Source organism: Limulus polyphemus, unplaced genomic scaffold, assembly GCF_000517525.1.
Source record: "Limulus polyphemus unplaced genomic scaffold, Limulus_polyphemus-2.1.2 Scaffold4736, whole genome shotgun sequence".
NCBI lineage: Eukaryota > Metazoa > Arthropoda > Merostomata > Xiphosura > Limulidae > Limulus > Limulus polyphemus.
Genome location: NW_013670346.1, coordinates 5,556 through 19,796, shown reverse-complemented (window position 1 = coordinate 19,796; position 14,241 = coordinate 5,556). Strand labels below are relative to the sequence as shown.

General features: G+C 34.4%; 1 protein-coding gene across 1 annotated transcript in view; it reads left to right on the top strand.

Annotated features, from left to right (window-relative positions):
* LOC106471617 overlaps positions 1-12,931 on the top strand; it is a gene marked incomplete at its 3' end in the record, with an annotated part of 38,605 nt that extends 25,674 nt beyond the window's left edge. The window contains exon 5 of the mRNA XM_013932229.2: positions 12,775-12,931. Coding sequence (XP_013787683.1) covers positions 12,775-12,931 — 157 coding nt within the window. The remainder of the gene's footprint in view (positions 1-12,774) is intronic.
* Between the last annotated feature and the right edge of the window lie 1,310 nt (positions 12,932-14,241).

Sequence of the window (14,241 nt, the reverse complement as noted above, 5' to 3'; positions counted from 1 at the left end):
TGCATAATTTCATTTGATAAACACGTTTAGATTGAATGGTAATTGATAATCAGTCACAAGAACGTCGGATCTTGTGCCCAATAATGCATAATTTCATTTGATAAACACGTTTAGATTGAATGGTAATTGATAATCAGTCACAAGAACGTCGGATCTTGTGCCCAATAATGCATAATTTCATTTGATAAACACGTTTAGATTGAATGATAATTTATAATCAGTCACAAGAACGTCGAATCTGAATCACTTGAAAAAACACGGGGGTGCTTAACTTTTTTCCAGGTGTATATTAAAATACCTAATTAGAATTAGGTTGTCTTCATTTATTTCACACAATTATTTACATTTTGATTTTTTCTCTGTGTTCATGTACACTGGTTAACAATCACTGTTTGTATTAAAAAAACTTTATCAAATTACTTCAACAAAATAATTTTGAGCTTTCATGTTAGATATTTTTGGCATTAAAGGAGTTGAGATTTCAACAAAAGATTACCCAGTTACTCCTGCATACAGTTTACTCACTAAAGGAGTGAGGTTTTTACTTCTTGTTATTTTCCTGTGCCTTGTAATATTTTACTTTGATTTATTTTATTCACAAATATATTTTGTTATGCAACATGTAACTATAGCTATCTTGTATGTTAGCATTAAAAAATGGAATATGGATACAGAAGGCTGAGTGTATTATGCTAAAAGGATTTTGGAGTATCACCACATTTTTACAGCCTATGTTACCATGTCCCGATCATATTATACCTAACAACTGTGCAACCTGGCAATATTCCTACAGTGCAGTTTTCATTACAAAATGCTCAGTTGTAAGGCTGTCATGTCCAAAGCACACCAGCCTTATCTGAATGTTTCATAATCTATCCAATGTACAATCATTATGGTTTCCCAGACCCATTTCAACAGCCTGATCGAACAGAAATTCATAGGTACTGTATTCACCAACTTAACTGTCTAATATATAGAATAACATGATTGCTTGTTTCATTCTTCATCTGCTTAAGGTATGCAACTGTAAACTGGGAGGTATGACTGAAAGCTTTATTGTAGTGAACATATACTTTGTTGGCCTCATTTCTAGATGGAGATTATTCTTGCTTATGTTATATATTGTTGTCTGGGTCACAAGGATGGCTTTTGCCACTGATCTTTGTGTTTCTTGATTCTCACCTATTACAAGACAATACTTTGCTTACTGTGGTTGGGGTATATCTTGTTGCAGGTCTCTTTATGAATGGTCCTGATTACCTAAGTTGATTCATATTTCTTTGTTTTCCAATATCATTAAGTATAAATGACAATTTTGTCTTGGAACTTCTAAATCTCCAGTCTGAACACATCTTCATGATTTGAGTGGGTGAATATTTTGTGTTGGAAAGAGCTCTTTACATACCTTTTCAAAAATGATCAGTTTCAAGTGGCATCACATTACCTATGGAATGCTGAAAAATGACATAATGTAATTCTGATACATTCTACTTCATCATGCCTTTATATTTTCTGTAGCTGTCGCATAACTTATGATTTGCATCTTTGAAATTGTTTTAAAATTTATTTGACAAAGGTCTTGCCACTTTCAATGCATGCTTTAATTCTTTCATTATATTAGCAAGGTATAAAATGTTTTAAACATATTTTGTAATTTTTGCTTAAGTATAAGTTTTTGAAATTATATGCTTTATCATAGGGGGTTTAAGAATATAAGAGTTAAACTATAAGTATTAATGATCAGTTTTGTAAGTGTTTGAACTCTAAATAGTGATTTGTTTTTACTACTTTTATATTTCTCAGTGCTTTTCTGTGGTGGCGGATAAAGTATGGTTAAACTTCAGTTTATTTCCAGAATGTTTTTCTAGTTGACTAATAATCTTTGCTTAATATAACAAATTTGGTTTGTTAAGAGTGTAATAAAACTGGCTTATCACAAAATTTAATAAATACATTTCATTTATAAGAAAGAGCATTCAACGAAGAATGCTCCACAGATGAAGAATGTTCACCTTTAGATGCCAGCTGTTCTAATGGGATTTGTAGCTGTAACCCAGGTTATATGAAGGAGTATTTTCGTGGTCATTTCTTTTGTAGAAGAGGTTATGATGTTATTTATTTTTCAATATATACATTATTGGCAGATGTTTAATTTGAATCTCAGACTATCTCATGGTCTACAATTGTTAAATGGAAAGTTTGTTTGTCATGATGTAAATGTATTATTTTCTTGATTGTTAGGTTGCATGGCTGAATTATTATGTATATTCATATGAAATCCTTCACAACATAATTCAGAATATTTTTTAAAAGAAAAATAATACAAATATATATATGAACTACAACTAACTTTTAAACACATTTGCAGCATTAAATGTAAAAAGTCCCATACCATCATTTCCCGAGAACTGTCAGCTCTTCATTCATTCTAGGTTAAAAGCAAATATTGTCACCAGCAAAGCTTTATTCAGATTTAGATAGGAAAAGAAGTTTGATGGTGGTGTTTTTTTACTTTTACCTCCTTTTTTCCATTCTAAATGATAGAATAAGTGGAACTTTCTATGAATGTAGTGTAATATTCCTATCATTTCTGATGATAAGTAGATTTTTTTTTAAATATATGGATTTAAAATCAGAGTCCCTTTTGGCTTAAATTTATAATGCTTTGTTAACTTTGGGTTTTCAAAACTGCCTCTTTACAGTTTTACAGTAATTCATCATCCAATCTGACTGGCAAGATCTAATATTCAGTGGGTAATACTTGCCATAATCACAGTTATATTAATTTGAAAAAATAAACAAATGATTTAAAGCAATTTTTTTGAGAGCACAATATAATTATATTTTTTCTTGATTGATATTACAGTTCTTCATCTACCTTTTACTTTTCATTTGTAGTGATCTTCTTCTTGTCTTTCTCTACTGTACGATTTTTTTAGAATATATTGACTCTTCTGAAGATTTATACATTCTTTGAAGTTTATCAGCTTGAAGTGGAACATGGCTGTTTATATGCTTGGCCTGTAGTCTGGAATTTTCTTGCAAAATTCTATAGATTTTATGCTATATTCATTAGCAAGCAAGGTATACTTTTCTGTTAGAAGATATCACTGGTTTTTGACCTTGTATTTTGGTTGAAACTTCAGCACTAATCTACATTTAGCATTAATTTAACTGATCAAATGCAACAGCAACAATTTTATGTTTTGCTAAAATGTTCTAGAACTTAAGAAAAAAGCATTTTTTTTGTATTGATTCATAAACAAATTATATGCTACTCACAATAAGAACACTTGTCACTAGCCAAACTTTATTTCATCATCTCTGATTCAAGAAAGAAAAAAGTTTATAAATGTTCGTCAATGATATTCCAGAGGTTATACATATACTGATAACAAAAACTACAATTTGAAAGGTAAAACAAAAACTTCAAATTTTTGTTTGTTTGGAAGAAAAAAACAGCCAAACTATTAGATTAAAAAAAAGGACATTACAATTATGTAATTACAAGAGAAATGTTTCCAAAAATTGGCAAAAAGAATGAGAGTAAGTTTCTAAAACAAAGGAAAATATATTAATTAAACTGATTTACATTTGGGCTTAACATTGTCTCTTATTTTTAGTTTTTCTTTTCACTTATTAAACAAAAATATTTTTATCTGTCATGATATAAAAGACTGTTTAGTTTAGGTATTATTGATTAATTTATTTTTGTGAGTGAATATTTTATTATTATTTGGTTTTTGTTTACAATAAGGGCCCGGCATGGCCAGGTGGTTAGGACGCTCGACTCACAATCTGCTGGTCGCAGGTTCGAATCCCTGTCCCACCAAACATGCTCGCCCTCTCAGCCATGGGGGCATTATAATGTGATGGTCAGTCCCACTATTCATTGGTAAAAGAGTAGCCCAAGAGTTGGTGGTGGGTGGTGATGACTAGCTGCCTTCCCTCTAGTCTTACACTGCTAAATTAGGGATGGCTAGTGCAGATAGCCCTCGTGTAGTTTTGTGCGAAATCCATAACAAACAATTGTTACAATAAGAGTTAAAAGCAGACGATTGTAGGAAGTGTTTATATGTCATTGATGTTGAGACTATCGAATGTTGCGTGCAATACATTGATGTCGAGAATATAGAAGGTAGGCAGATGATTAAGTGATAGACACATAAATAGTGTGAGATGAGTGAAAACAGCAAACAGACACTAGCAGAAGAGAGCAAAGTTACAGCAAGGAATAGTTTGGCATTAAGTTAACTGTTGTAGAAGTGATAGGCCTAATATTGACATAGGCCTAACGTTTAATATGTTAAAGCAAGACTAACAGTAGAAAAGGAGATAAGATTAATAATTTATTCCATCAACGTGTGGTTCTGAAGTATTTGAATCAGCCTGAGTGCATTTTGATAAAAGGAACAGAGGATATTTTGAAGAAAGAAGACCAAACAATTACAGTAACTAGTGCCACAATTTTAAGTGAATCACACACAGAACACTAGTGTGATAGTAATAGAGAAGGCAGTTCAGCTTGTCAACTGCATTTCTAAGGTAATTGAATAGGCCTTAGTGGACTTTTGACAAGAAGAAGAGAAGTATATATACATATAGTATTTATGATATGCCTATAATCTCTATAGTATGAATAATTTGTTGTACATACATTTAATTTGTTCCGAATACCTATCTATATCTATATATATATATTATTTTGAAAACAAGTGAAGTGCATGCTGTTCATTTATTGTTGAATTTATCACCAACAAGTCACATACACCTACTTTAGAAGAATCCTAAGCCCAACAACAACATTGAATATATTTATATTGTTAATAAATATAAGTAAAAAAATTTTATTTTGACAATTGGCAAAAAAAGAAAAATTATATTTTTAAATTCTGACATTATCTTTGGATCAAACAATTTATTTTTTTGGTTTGATATCAACATTCTAGTGAAAGTAAAATTACTTTTATAGAGCAGACACTTGTTACTGTACTATGCCTGTTTGTATTGGGTTAAATGTTACAAAAAAGGTTCAAAGAAGAACTAAAACTGGCTCTTCCTTGTGCTGAAATGTGAGTAAATTGTGGCTAACAAATTACAGAGTCAGTTTGTTAATATCTCTTGCAAGATCATAATGGTAAGTTTCATATTGCTCTCATGATGCAAGAACTACACATAGACCTGACTTAACACTCTATACTTTTCAGTTTTAAACCTCTCAAGGGTGGTCTGCATGAATGATACATCTCAGCATCCAATTTACTTATAATTATTGTATGCATTAAGTTTTATTATTATACCACACTGTATGCATTTGTTTCGTAATACCACACCAAAATTTTACCTAACTTGATGGAGTGTTGCCTGGCTATCGGCATAGCTAACACTGTTTTCTTGTAAGCTAATGTGGTTGTCATATAGAAAGTAAAATCCTTTTTCTTTCTGAGCAAGTATCATTGCTCTCTAATAATGAATCTTGGACCACGAGAATATATAGAACCTACTATAACTAACAAGTAATATTAAAATAAGAATTAGTTTATGCTATCTGTGTTTCAAAATGTAATGAATCACATCATTTTCAAGAATATAATTTGTTAACCTTTGCTTGAATAACTTGATAACTTTTACAAATGCAGAATATGCTATTAGCTAGGTTAATTACAATTAATGGAAGGCCTGTGTATGCTCATTACATATCACATGTAAAAATGTTTTTTATAAGTAATAGCAAAACAGAAGATATAGTAGCACATCACTATCTTTATGATGACTGGCTGGTGCCAGTTAAAATATGCAGTTTTTGTGTTTTTGATATTCTGTTTTTTCTTAGACTTATTATAACATAGGCACGTGGACTTTTAATCAAATTTAGCATTAAATTTTTCTTATTCATTTTTTGGTTAACTCCTGTATTTTAGTCGTAAAAGATATTAAAAACTACCATTTGAATCCTATTTCTTCATAAGATAGCATCTAGAATGATAGGTTATTATTAAAATAATGCTGCACCGGGATTGATTTTGCATACCCTGGTCCATTTGTCAATAAATTGGACTACTGAAAGCTTTTCCAGAATTTTAAGAAGCCTCTTCTGTATTTTGACCTTGTTTCAAATCAATAAACCATTTTATACTATCTGCTAGACTTTAAGATAACAACTAAGAACCACAACGTTAACTTAACAAAAAACTCTTTAATGGTTATTTTATATTAAGTTTATTATTGTTTCATAGTGCTGATTTTAATTGCCTATAAACAATTAATGTAATTAATAGTATTGAAGGTACTTACTTCATTGTATAATATGTACATGTGTGTAATTTTGTATAATTACCTAAGGGATAAGGTTAATTATACAACTTCACATTTCATAATTATCATTATAAAAAAAATATTTTTGCTTTGTGTAAATTAGTTTTGCTAGGAAAGCTATGAAGGATTTCTCCACAGAATCAAATGTTTCAATAACTTTTGATCAAAGTACAGTGTACATGTAGTTCAATGTTTATCAGATCTATGGTTAATACACTTCCAATTTCATGTACTTAAGGATAGTTAGGTTATATTTCCAGTAATGTTCTGCTTTATTGATTTCTCAAAGATATTGATGATTAAATTGTTTCTAAGCCTTAGTATTTAAATTTTTTAGTCTGTGATTGTAGATGTATGTGCACGTTAGTATTTTTGTAATTATGCTTTAAAGTAGAAAATATTTCTATCAAATTTAATAATGGTTTTCAATGACAACTGTAGGAATTGAGAAGAAGAAAAGTGTGTAAAGTCTAATTTATGAGAATTTTGAGAATACTAGTGAACCTTATGCATATAATCATCCATATTGTGAAATTATATGTTACAAAATGATGCCTAACCTCTTCTCACATAATAGCTTTACTTGTTCAGTGCTGCCTTCTATATGTTCAAACTTTTCACTTGCCACTAGCCTTAATAGTCCCACCTATCCTACATGTTTATTGTGGTACAGCTTCCTAGTAGCATGTGACAACTCTCCACCAATAGGAGTGTGACACATCCTCCTGATATAGCTGTTTCCCTCTTTTCTGTAGAACCTAATCTTCACTTCTTGATTTGTCACACTGAGTGCAGACATGTTTAATTTTGTTTGTTTTTACTTCATTTTTTTATGTTTAGTCTAATTTATTTAACAAATTACTTGGTTGTTTTTTCATTCAGCTTTATTACGTGATAGTCTGTGGATTGAATTTGTTTTAATCATTCAAGTTTTTCTGGTTTGAATTTACAAACTTGTGTTACAACTACAACTTTGTTTGTAACACTTACTACTGTACAAATACTGTTATTTCAGTGGCCTTGGGCTCCAGTGTCTCGGGGTGATGGTTTTGGCCTTCTTTTCTTGGGAATTGGATTCTCTCCTGCAGCCTGCTAGGTCTCCTGTACCAGGGCCAGATGTACTACTACCTGGTATATCTGGTTTAATTGTTGATGTTTTAGATGGCTTTTTACCACCTACTTCCTTTGCCATTCAGCCAAGGGCTAAGCATAAGAAGTTTCCCATGTTTTTTGTTGACCATTACTTGCCATAATTTCTCAGGTATGATACCTTTTGTCTGTTTGTTACTTTAGTCTTCCTATACAGATTTCAGGGTCCATGTTCATGACTTCATAACCCAGTTACATTATGTGATCTGCATTTTTTATTGGACTTTCAAACCTTCGAGTCTTTCATTCAAGCATGAAAATCAAACCCTGTAAATGTCATGTACTTTTCATAGGCCCAGTTTTCTTGTTTCTGTCTATTCTTTCTCCATCCTTTTTTATCTGTTCCTCCACATCTCTCCTCATCATGTCTATCCACCATCCCCCTGTGGAGTTTTCAAGGGAAATTCATTCCCTCACTTTCTTCCTCTATCTTTGTCCCTATATACTTGGCTCTTCTGTTGGTGAAATCTTCTTGGTGGTGTGACTGTTTTTTCTAGGGCATCTCCCACCTCCAATTCTTTATTGCCCTTCATTTGACACCATAAATTGTGCCTCTTAGTGTTTGAGGGTCTTCCTACCTTGCTGGAGTCTAAGTTGGCACCTTTGTATCAATTTTCCTCTTTATTTTTCAACATTCACAACCCTATTATGCTCATTTTTGTGTCATATCCTCCTCCTTCCTCCTTTTTTTTCAGGGCCTCCATTCAATGTTTTGGGAGAGAGCCACACCTATGGCACACATTTACTGTAGATACTTGGTTGCTTAATGTATGGATACGACTCTCCCTTCCCCATCCTCCACTCCTCGCAAACCTTTTCCTTACCTTCTCCTTGAGATCACATTTTTCTCTCAGAAACAGTTCAAGTTCTTCTCCATTGGAATGCTATCTTACCAGTCAGTTACCCTTATCTGGGGTTCTGTTTTTGGTTGTTTTAAATCATTCTTCCAATGTTTTTGTCATCCTGTAATTATTCTTCAGCCTTGCTCATTTCATCAGCTTTCGTTGGTCCACTTTGGAGTTTATCCTCACCCTTTGGTTAGATGACCAAAGAGGATGTCTTGGATGCTTTCTTTCACATCTGTATTTCTTCTGCAGTGTTACCTTAATTCTTGTCCTCAGAGGTGGGGAACAGGTCTTTTAATTTTGCAATTTACTGTTGAGTCTAGATGCAACTCTCTACAGTTCTGTCAGGTGGTCAAGATCTCTGCCCATCTACCATGTTCACATGGTTTACAGTTTCGTCATCGCATGGATAACTGACTGCCTTTGACTCTGTCGATACAGACTTCTCACGCACATTTCTTTTGGAAAGCTCTACATGTAGGTTTGTTTGTCTAGTTGGTGATATCCTTGCTTATCCACACTCAATAACTCATACTTCTTGGTATTTCTTCAACACCTACCTCAGTCGGACAGGGCTTTCTTCAATTCAGTTATGATCAATAGAGCTAATGGTTTTCCATACTGAATCCTCACTTTCATTTACTGACAATGAGGTTCTATCACTTTTGAGGGCTTGGGGTTCCATGAAAGCCTTTTTTTTTCCCTTGGGTTGAGTATGACTGGTGTTCCTTTTCCACCTCCCTGCCTCATATTGTACCTTTTACCGGATACATCTCTCACAAGGTTGCTGGTCTTAGGTTGAGTCTGAGTTCCACATCACTCTTTTGTAGCTTCTTGCAGTTCATTGGGTGTTAGATCATTTCCTACCTTTGGTATGGGGCAGGTTGGTTTTGATCCATTCTCAAAATTTGACCATTGTCTCTTTCATCTATGGATTAGGCTGCACTTGTTCTCATTTGCTTTTTTTTTTTTCAAATGTTGGATCTTCTATTCTGGGACCACTTGCTACACATTTGCCTGTTGGCTTGTCACATCCTGGGTGCCCTCAGTCTTGTTATAGATTAGTTATCTCATCCCAACAAGATTCTCCCCATGAATTGATTCCCAGGTCTTTTGGTAGTTATTCTCCCAGTGGAGTTCTACTCTACTGGTCAAGTTTACTATTTTCACAGCCAAACTCGCACTGTTCTGATCCCCATTTCAATCAGCCATTGGCTGTAAAGGAGGAATGCCTTGGATCTGAATTGGACCAACAATTACCAGTACTCCAACCCTCGTAATTCTATCTTTCTCCTTCCCAGGGTTTTGTCTGGCACCCAAGACACTACATTTTGAGTCTTTATCATTGCCCCATTTGGCCTGCACAACTATTGTTCCTTGTTCTTCCACTACTTCAACCATCACCTCCATTGCCTCTTCGTCTGTCCAGTCTCTTCTCCTCCTATGTTGATTGTCAATATTTTATCCTACCTCACCCACACTCTGGCATCATGTATGTGTTTTGTCTGCAGTGTGTGGAGTGATTCAGACTCTCCGCACTTCTGGCATTTTTTAACTCTCATTTGGTATATTCCATATTTTTCCTAGACTGTTTGACAATGACTGGTTTGTGTTGACCATAGTAAATTATGAGGCAGCCTTATCCTCTACCTTCTTTTTCCCCACTCCCACCCAGTTTTTTCTTCTCATATCATATTCCTCTTATTTTGTCCTTTTCGTTTCCCCCATTCATCCTTACCCCCTGTCCCTTCAAGAATGGGATTACAATGACATTCTTTATGCCATTAACCATCCTCTATTCAAATCTTTGTTCACCTGTTTTCATCCCATATGCTTTGCTCTTTTTTTGTTGGTGGTCCTATTGGGTCCAATGTGTTTGTTCCCAACATGTCACATATCTGTTACCATTGTGATTTCATTCACACAACCTGGGCAGCTCATGAGGTGAATTTCAATTTCACGTTAATATACTGCCTTTCCATTTCTCATCTCCTTATGATCTGTATCATCTCCTTTGCTTGTTTGTGCTCTCTGATGTTATTTTGCATACTTGTCTTCCTATCTCAGTTCTTGTTTCTGCCTCCTTTTCCATTGGAATCCTTCTTATACCTATGACCTTTCCCCTGTAACCCTAACAGTTGGATTTGACAATACATTTTGTTGGCTTTTCCTTCTTTGTCTTCTGTTTCCCATCAGTTGTTTGTGGTCTCTTCCCACCATATCTGTCCTAACACCTATTCTTGGCTGCTCCCTTTCATCATCAGTTGGTGGGGATCTTCTGGGCTGGCAGGTAGACCACACTGCACACTTTCATTGCTTGTTGTTTACATCTTTCTGCCATGTCCTCCTCTGGACACTAATTGCTTTCCATTGTCATACTACATATATTGGCTCTACTTTAAGTTGGTAAGTTTTCTTTTAATTTATTTCCTTCCCTTACAGTGGCTCTATGCTCCATATAGGGTCCCACTCTGTTGCAAGTGATGCCTGTCCCTTCAGCTGGGGAAGCCACATCCTACCATCTCCATCAGATTGGTCTCCAGGAGATCTGGTTTTGGAAAGGATCTGGACAAACCTCCAAATCCACACTGTGTGACCTTTCAAAAAGAAAAAAAGAAAACAATACAAAGTTTTATAATGCACACTGATGAGACAAGGTTTTCAGCAAGACCACTCATAGGTTCACCTCCCAGTGTATTACATCATAAGTATTCCCTTCCCAGACTGTACAGACTCATAGACTATCATGAGTAAAGCAAAAAAAAGGGATTGCTGCCCATCCCTTTGATCCTCAGTTGAATAAATCAGGACAGGTATGCTTTTAAAAATTGGATTTTGTGGTCACCCATTGCACTGTCTCCAGTGTTGCATTCCTCCACTCTCCACCACATTATTACCCCCATTCTACAAGTGGAGTAAGAGAGTCCTTACCACTTTCAGCTGCTAGTCATTGAGGTGGTGGACCATGGAGGCTTCCTCCTGTGAATCCCATTCAGTTGAGAGTAGGACAGTGATATTCTGTTGGTGCAGATGGTGTGAACCCTCCTCCTACCACAGACTGGAAGAAAAATATGTGACACTGCCTGGTCATCGTCTGGAGATGGTCCACCTAAATGCAGTTCACCCCTTTGGCTGGGGAACCCCCATCCGACTATCTCCTGAATAATGGTTCTCAAGAGGTCTGGTTTTTGGAAAGGAGTTGGACAAGTTAGCATAAGTCCTCACACATGTGGTGGTAGGGAGCTCTCATCCAACAGCATTCTGAATGATTAGATATACTATTTGGCTGGGGAACCTCCATCCTACCATCTCCTGGATGTCAGTTCCTGAGAAGTCTGGTTTTGGAAAGGAGCTAGACCAGCAACGTAAACAAAACTGTCAGGTTATGGATTTGAGTGAACCATCATGTTGCACTCCCCCCTTCTTACTAACACTCAGATGTGAAATTTTCAGGTTGCTGTTGTTGGTTGTGGGTTTACACATGTACCCTGACTAGAATGGCAGATTAGAACCCATTTTCCAATCTGATTCATTGTCTTGAAGTGAAAACAGCTGGGACCCTCCTCCTACTGCAGACTGGACCAGACATCCCTGATGCGGCCTGGTTTTGGACTGGAGTTGACATACTGATTAGAGCCTGATGCACCCTAGACATTCTACACCATTTAAAATGTTCACTTCTGTATTGAATGTGCTGTTTTTTCTGCCCAGCTTAGTGACACATATTTTTACAATGAGAAAAGGATATACCTGGTTTAGATGTCGGGCAGTCTCCCACAGGTGTGTTTCCATACACAGAGATGTCACACCCCATGGGCATTCTACGTATGTTTTCTGAAATGTGCTCATCTAGGTAAATTCTAAATCATTCCCTTCACCAACTCAATGTGGGATTCTAGCTATTATGTGAGAGGAGGTAAGGTATCATATTGGAAGTTATAATTTTCCTACACTGAAAATATATTTCCGTCGATACTTATCTCTTCTCACACTTCCTCCCCACTTCTAGTGCTTCTTTTTTGCCTAATCACGAAGTGCAAATTGGGTTCTATAGTATAGAGGGAACCAGATTCACCAGGAAGGTGTGTCACACTCCTATTGTTGGAGGGTTATTGCATGCTTATTTGAATGCTTCAAGGCAGCTGTACCATGTTAAACACATGGGGTAGGTGAGAGTATCAAGGCTAGTGGTGAGCTAAAAATTTGTGAACATAGATGGCAGCACTGAATGAGAAAAAGCTATCATGTGAGAGAGTAAGTATCTATTGGAATCCCCCAGTGGCACAGTGGTAGGTGGTGGACAGAGCACAGATAGCACATTGTGTAGCTTTGTACTTCATTACAAACATTCAATCAATCTATTGGAAATATGTTTTCGATGTAGAAAAATTATAACTTTTGATTAAAAAATAAGTTCAATGCTGAGACATTTGGAGGGATTAACTTTTTTTTCTTTATTTCTCAGTGGAAAATCATGATATTACAACTTTAGAAACTAACAGTTCTCCCAAATTTGAACATTTGAAACTTGGATTTTCAAAGTGGCCATTCATTGCTGCCATTGTGGTTGCCCTTTTAATTTTAGCAATATGCATATACCTTTGTCTTCGGCGTCCTAGAAGGTAAGTTTTTATGATATTATATTAACAGAATTATTCATTTGTAAAACATATTCTGGACTCTGATTTTTGTGAAATTCTTTTAAACAAACTTTTATAATTTTTTTCTCAAAACAAACATGTTGAAGATTGCTTTAATTGGAGGTTTTGATTATATCCTTGCAGTGAGTAAACAAAAGAAAGTTATTTTTTTTCCTGTTACATCAATTTAGTGTTTGTGATGAGCTTAAGATTTATTAATCAGTTACTTATTGCTCTTGGACTATAAATAATAGTATTTTAATTCTGTCTTTCTGAAGTACACTTTAGATCCAAACAGATTTGATGATAAATTCTCTGACACAAACATTAACCAAGATATTCTTTAATGCGTACATAATACTTTATATTGTTCACTTCTTGCAATCCAAAACCCTGCTTTGGATGTCTGAAACTTATTCATTTAGTAGTTGTTATCATTGGTTGTTATAATAATATGTTTAGTAATTAATGGTTTTCCAGGGGACAATCTTATCTAAGATATCTTAAGATCATTAATAGGATCTTAGTTTAATATTTTTATTAGATCTTTCAAGATCTTACAGGATTTTTGGAAAAAATATGCAAAGTTTTGTTAAGATTTTTTTATTTTTGAAGTAAGATCTTAAGTTCTTAAAGGATCTTGATAAACTTCTTATAACACTATCTTAGAAAATGATAAAATCTTGCAGTATCCTTGAGAGGGTATTTTTAAAATTTTTAGTTTTCTAACAATTGTTCTCATGATTTGTAACCTCTTTTTAAATTATTTGATTTAGTTATTAGTTCATAGTAGGGTACAATGTACTCTTAAAAATAACTAGTCAGTTCGTTATTCCCATGAGTGATAAGCTCACTAAATCAGCCTGGGATTAGCCACATAAATGTTGTTTGTATTACAGTATGATTTAATGAGGTTAAAAGGAGAAACAAAACAAATCTATTTAGAACAAGTAGCTCAAACATGTGTAAAAAAATTATATAAACTTCTTAATAAATCTAACACACACGTTAAAAGAATTATTGTATAGGCTATAAACTATATGAAGATTACCATGCATCTAATAGCTGTTGTTCATATTCATACCAGCATGAAGATTAACATGCATTTTACTTCTGTAGATAATATTCTTGTATGCATGTAAAGTATCACTTCAAGTAAAATACTCTCTGTTAATTTTCAAATGCATACAGTTACTAAAGTGTGAGATTTTCAGTTATGTCTATTATATAACGCAAAGTGTGTGCCCGGGAAAAAAATACATGGTTATATATCTATCATTTTGCATATGTTC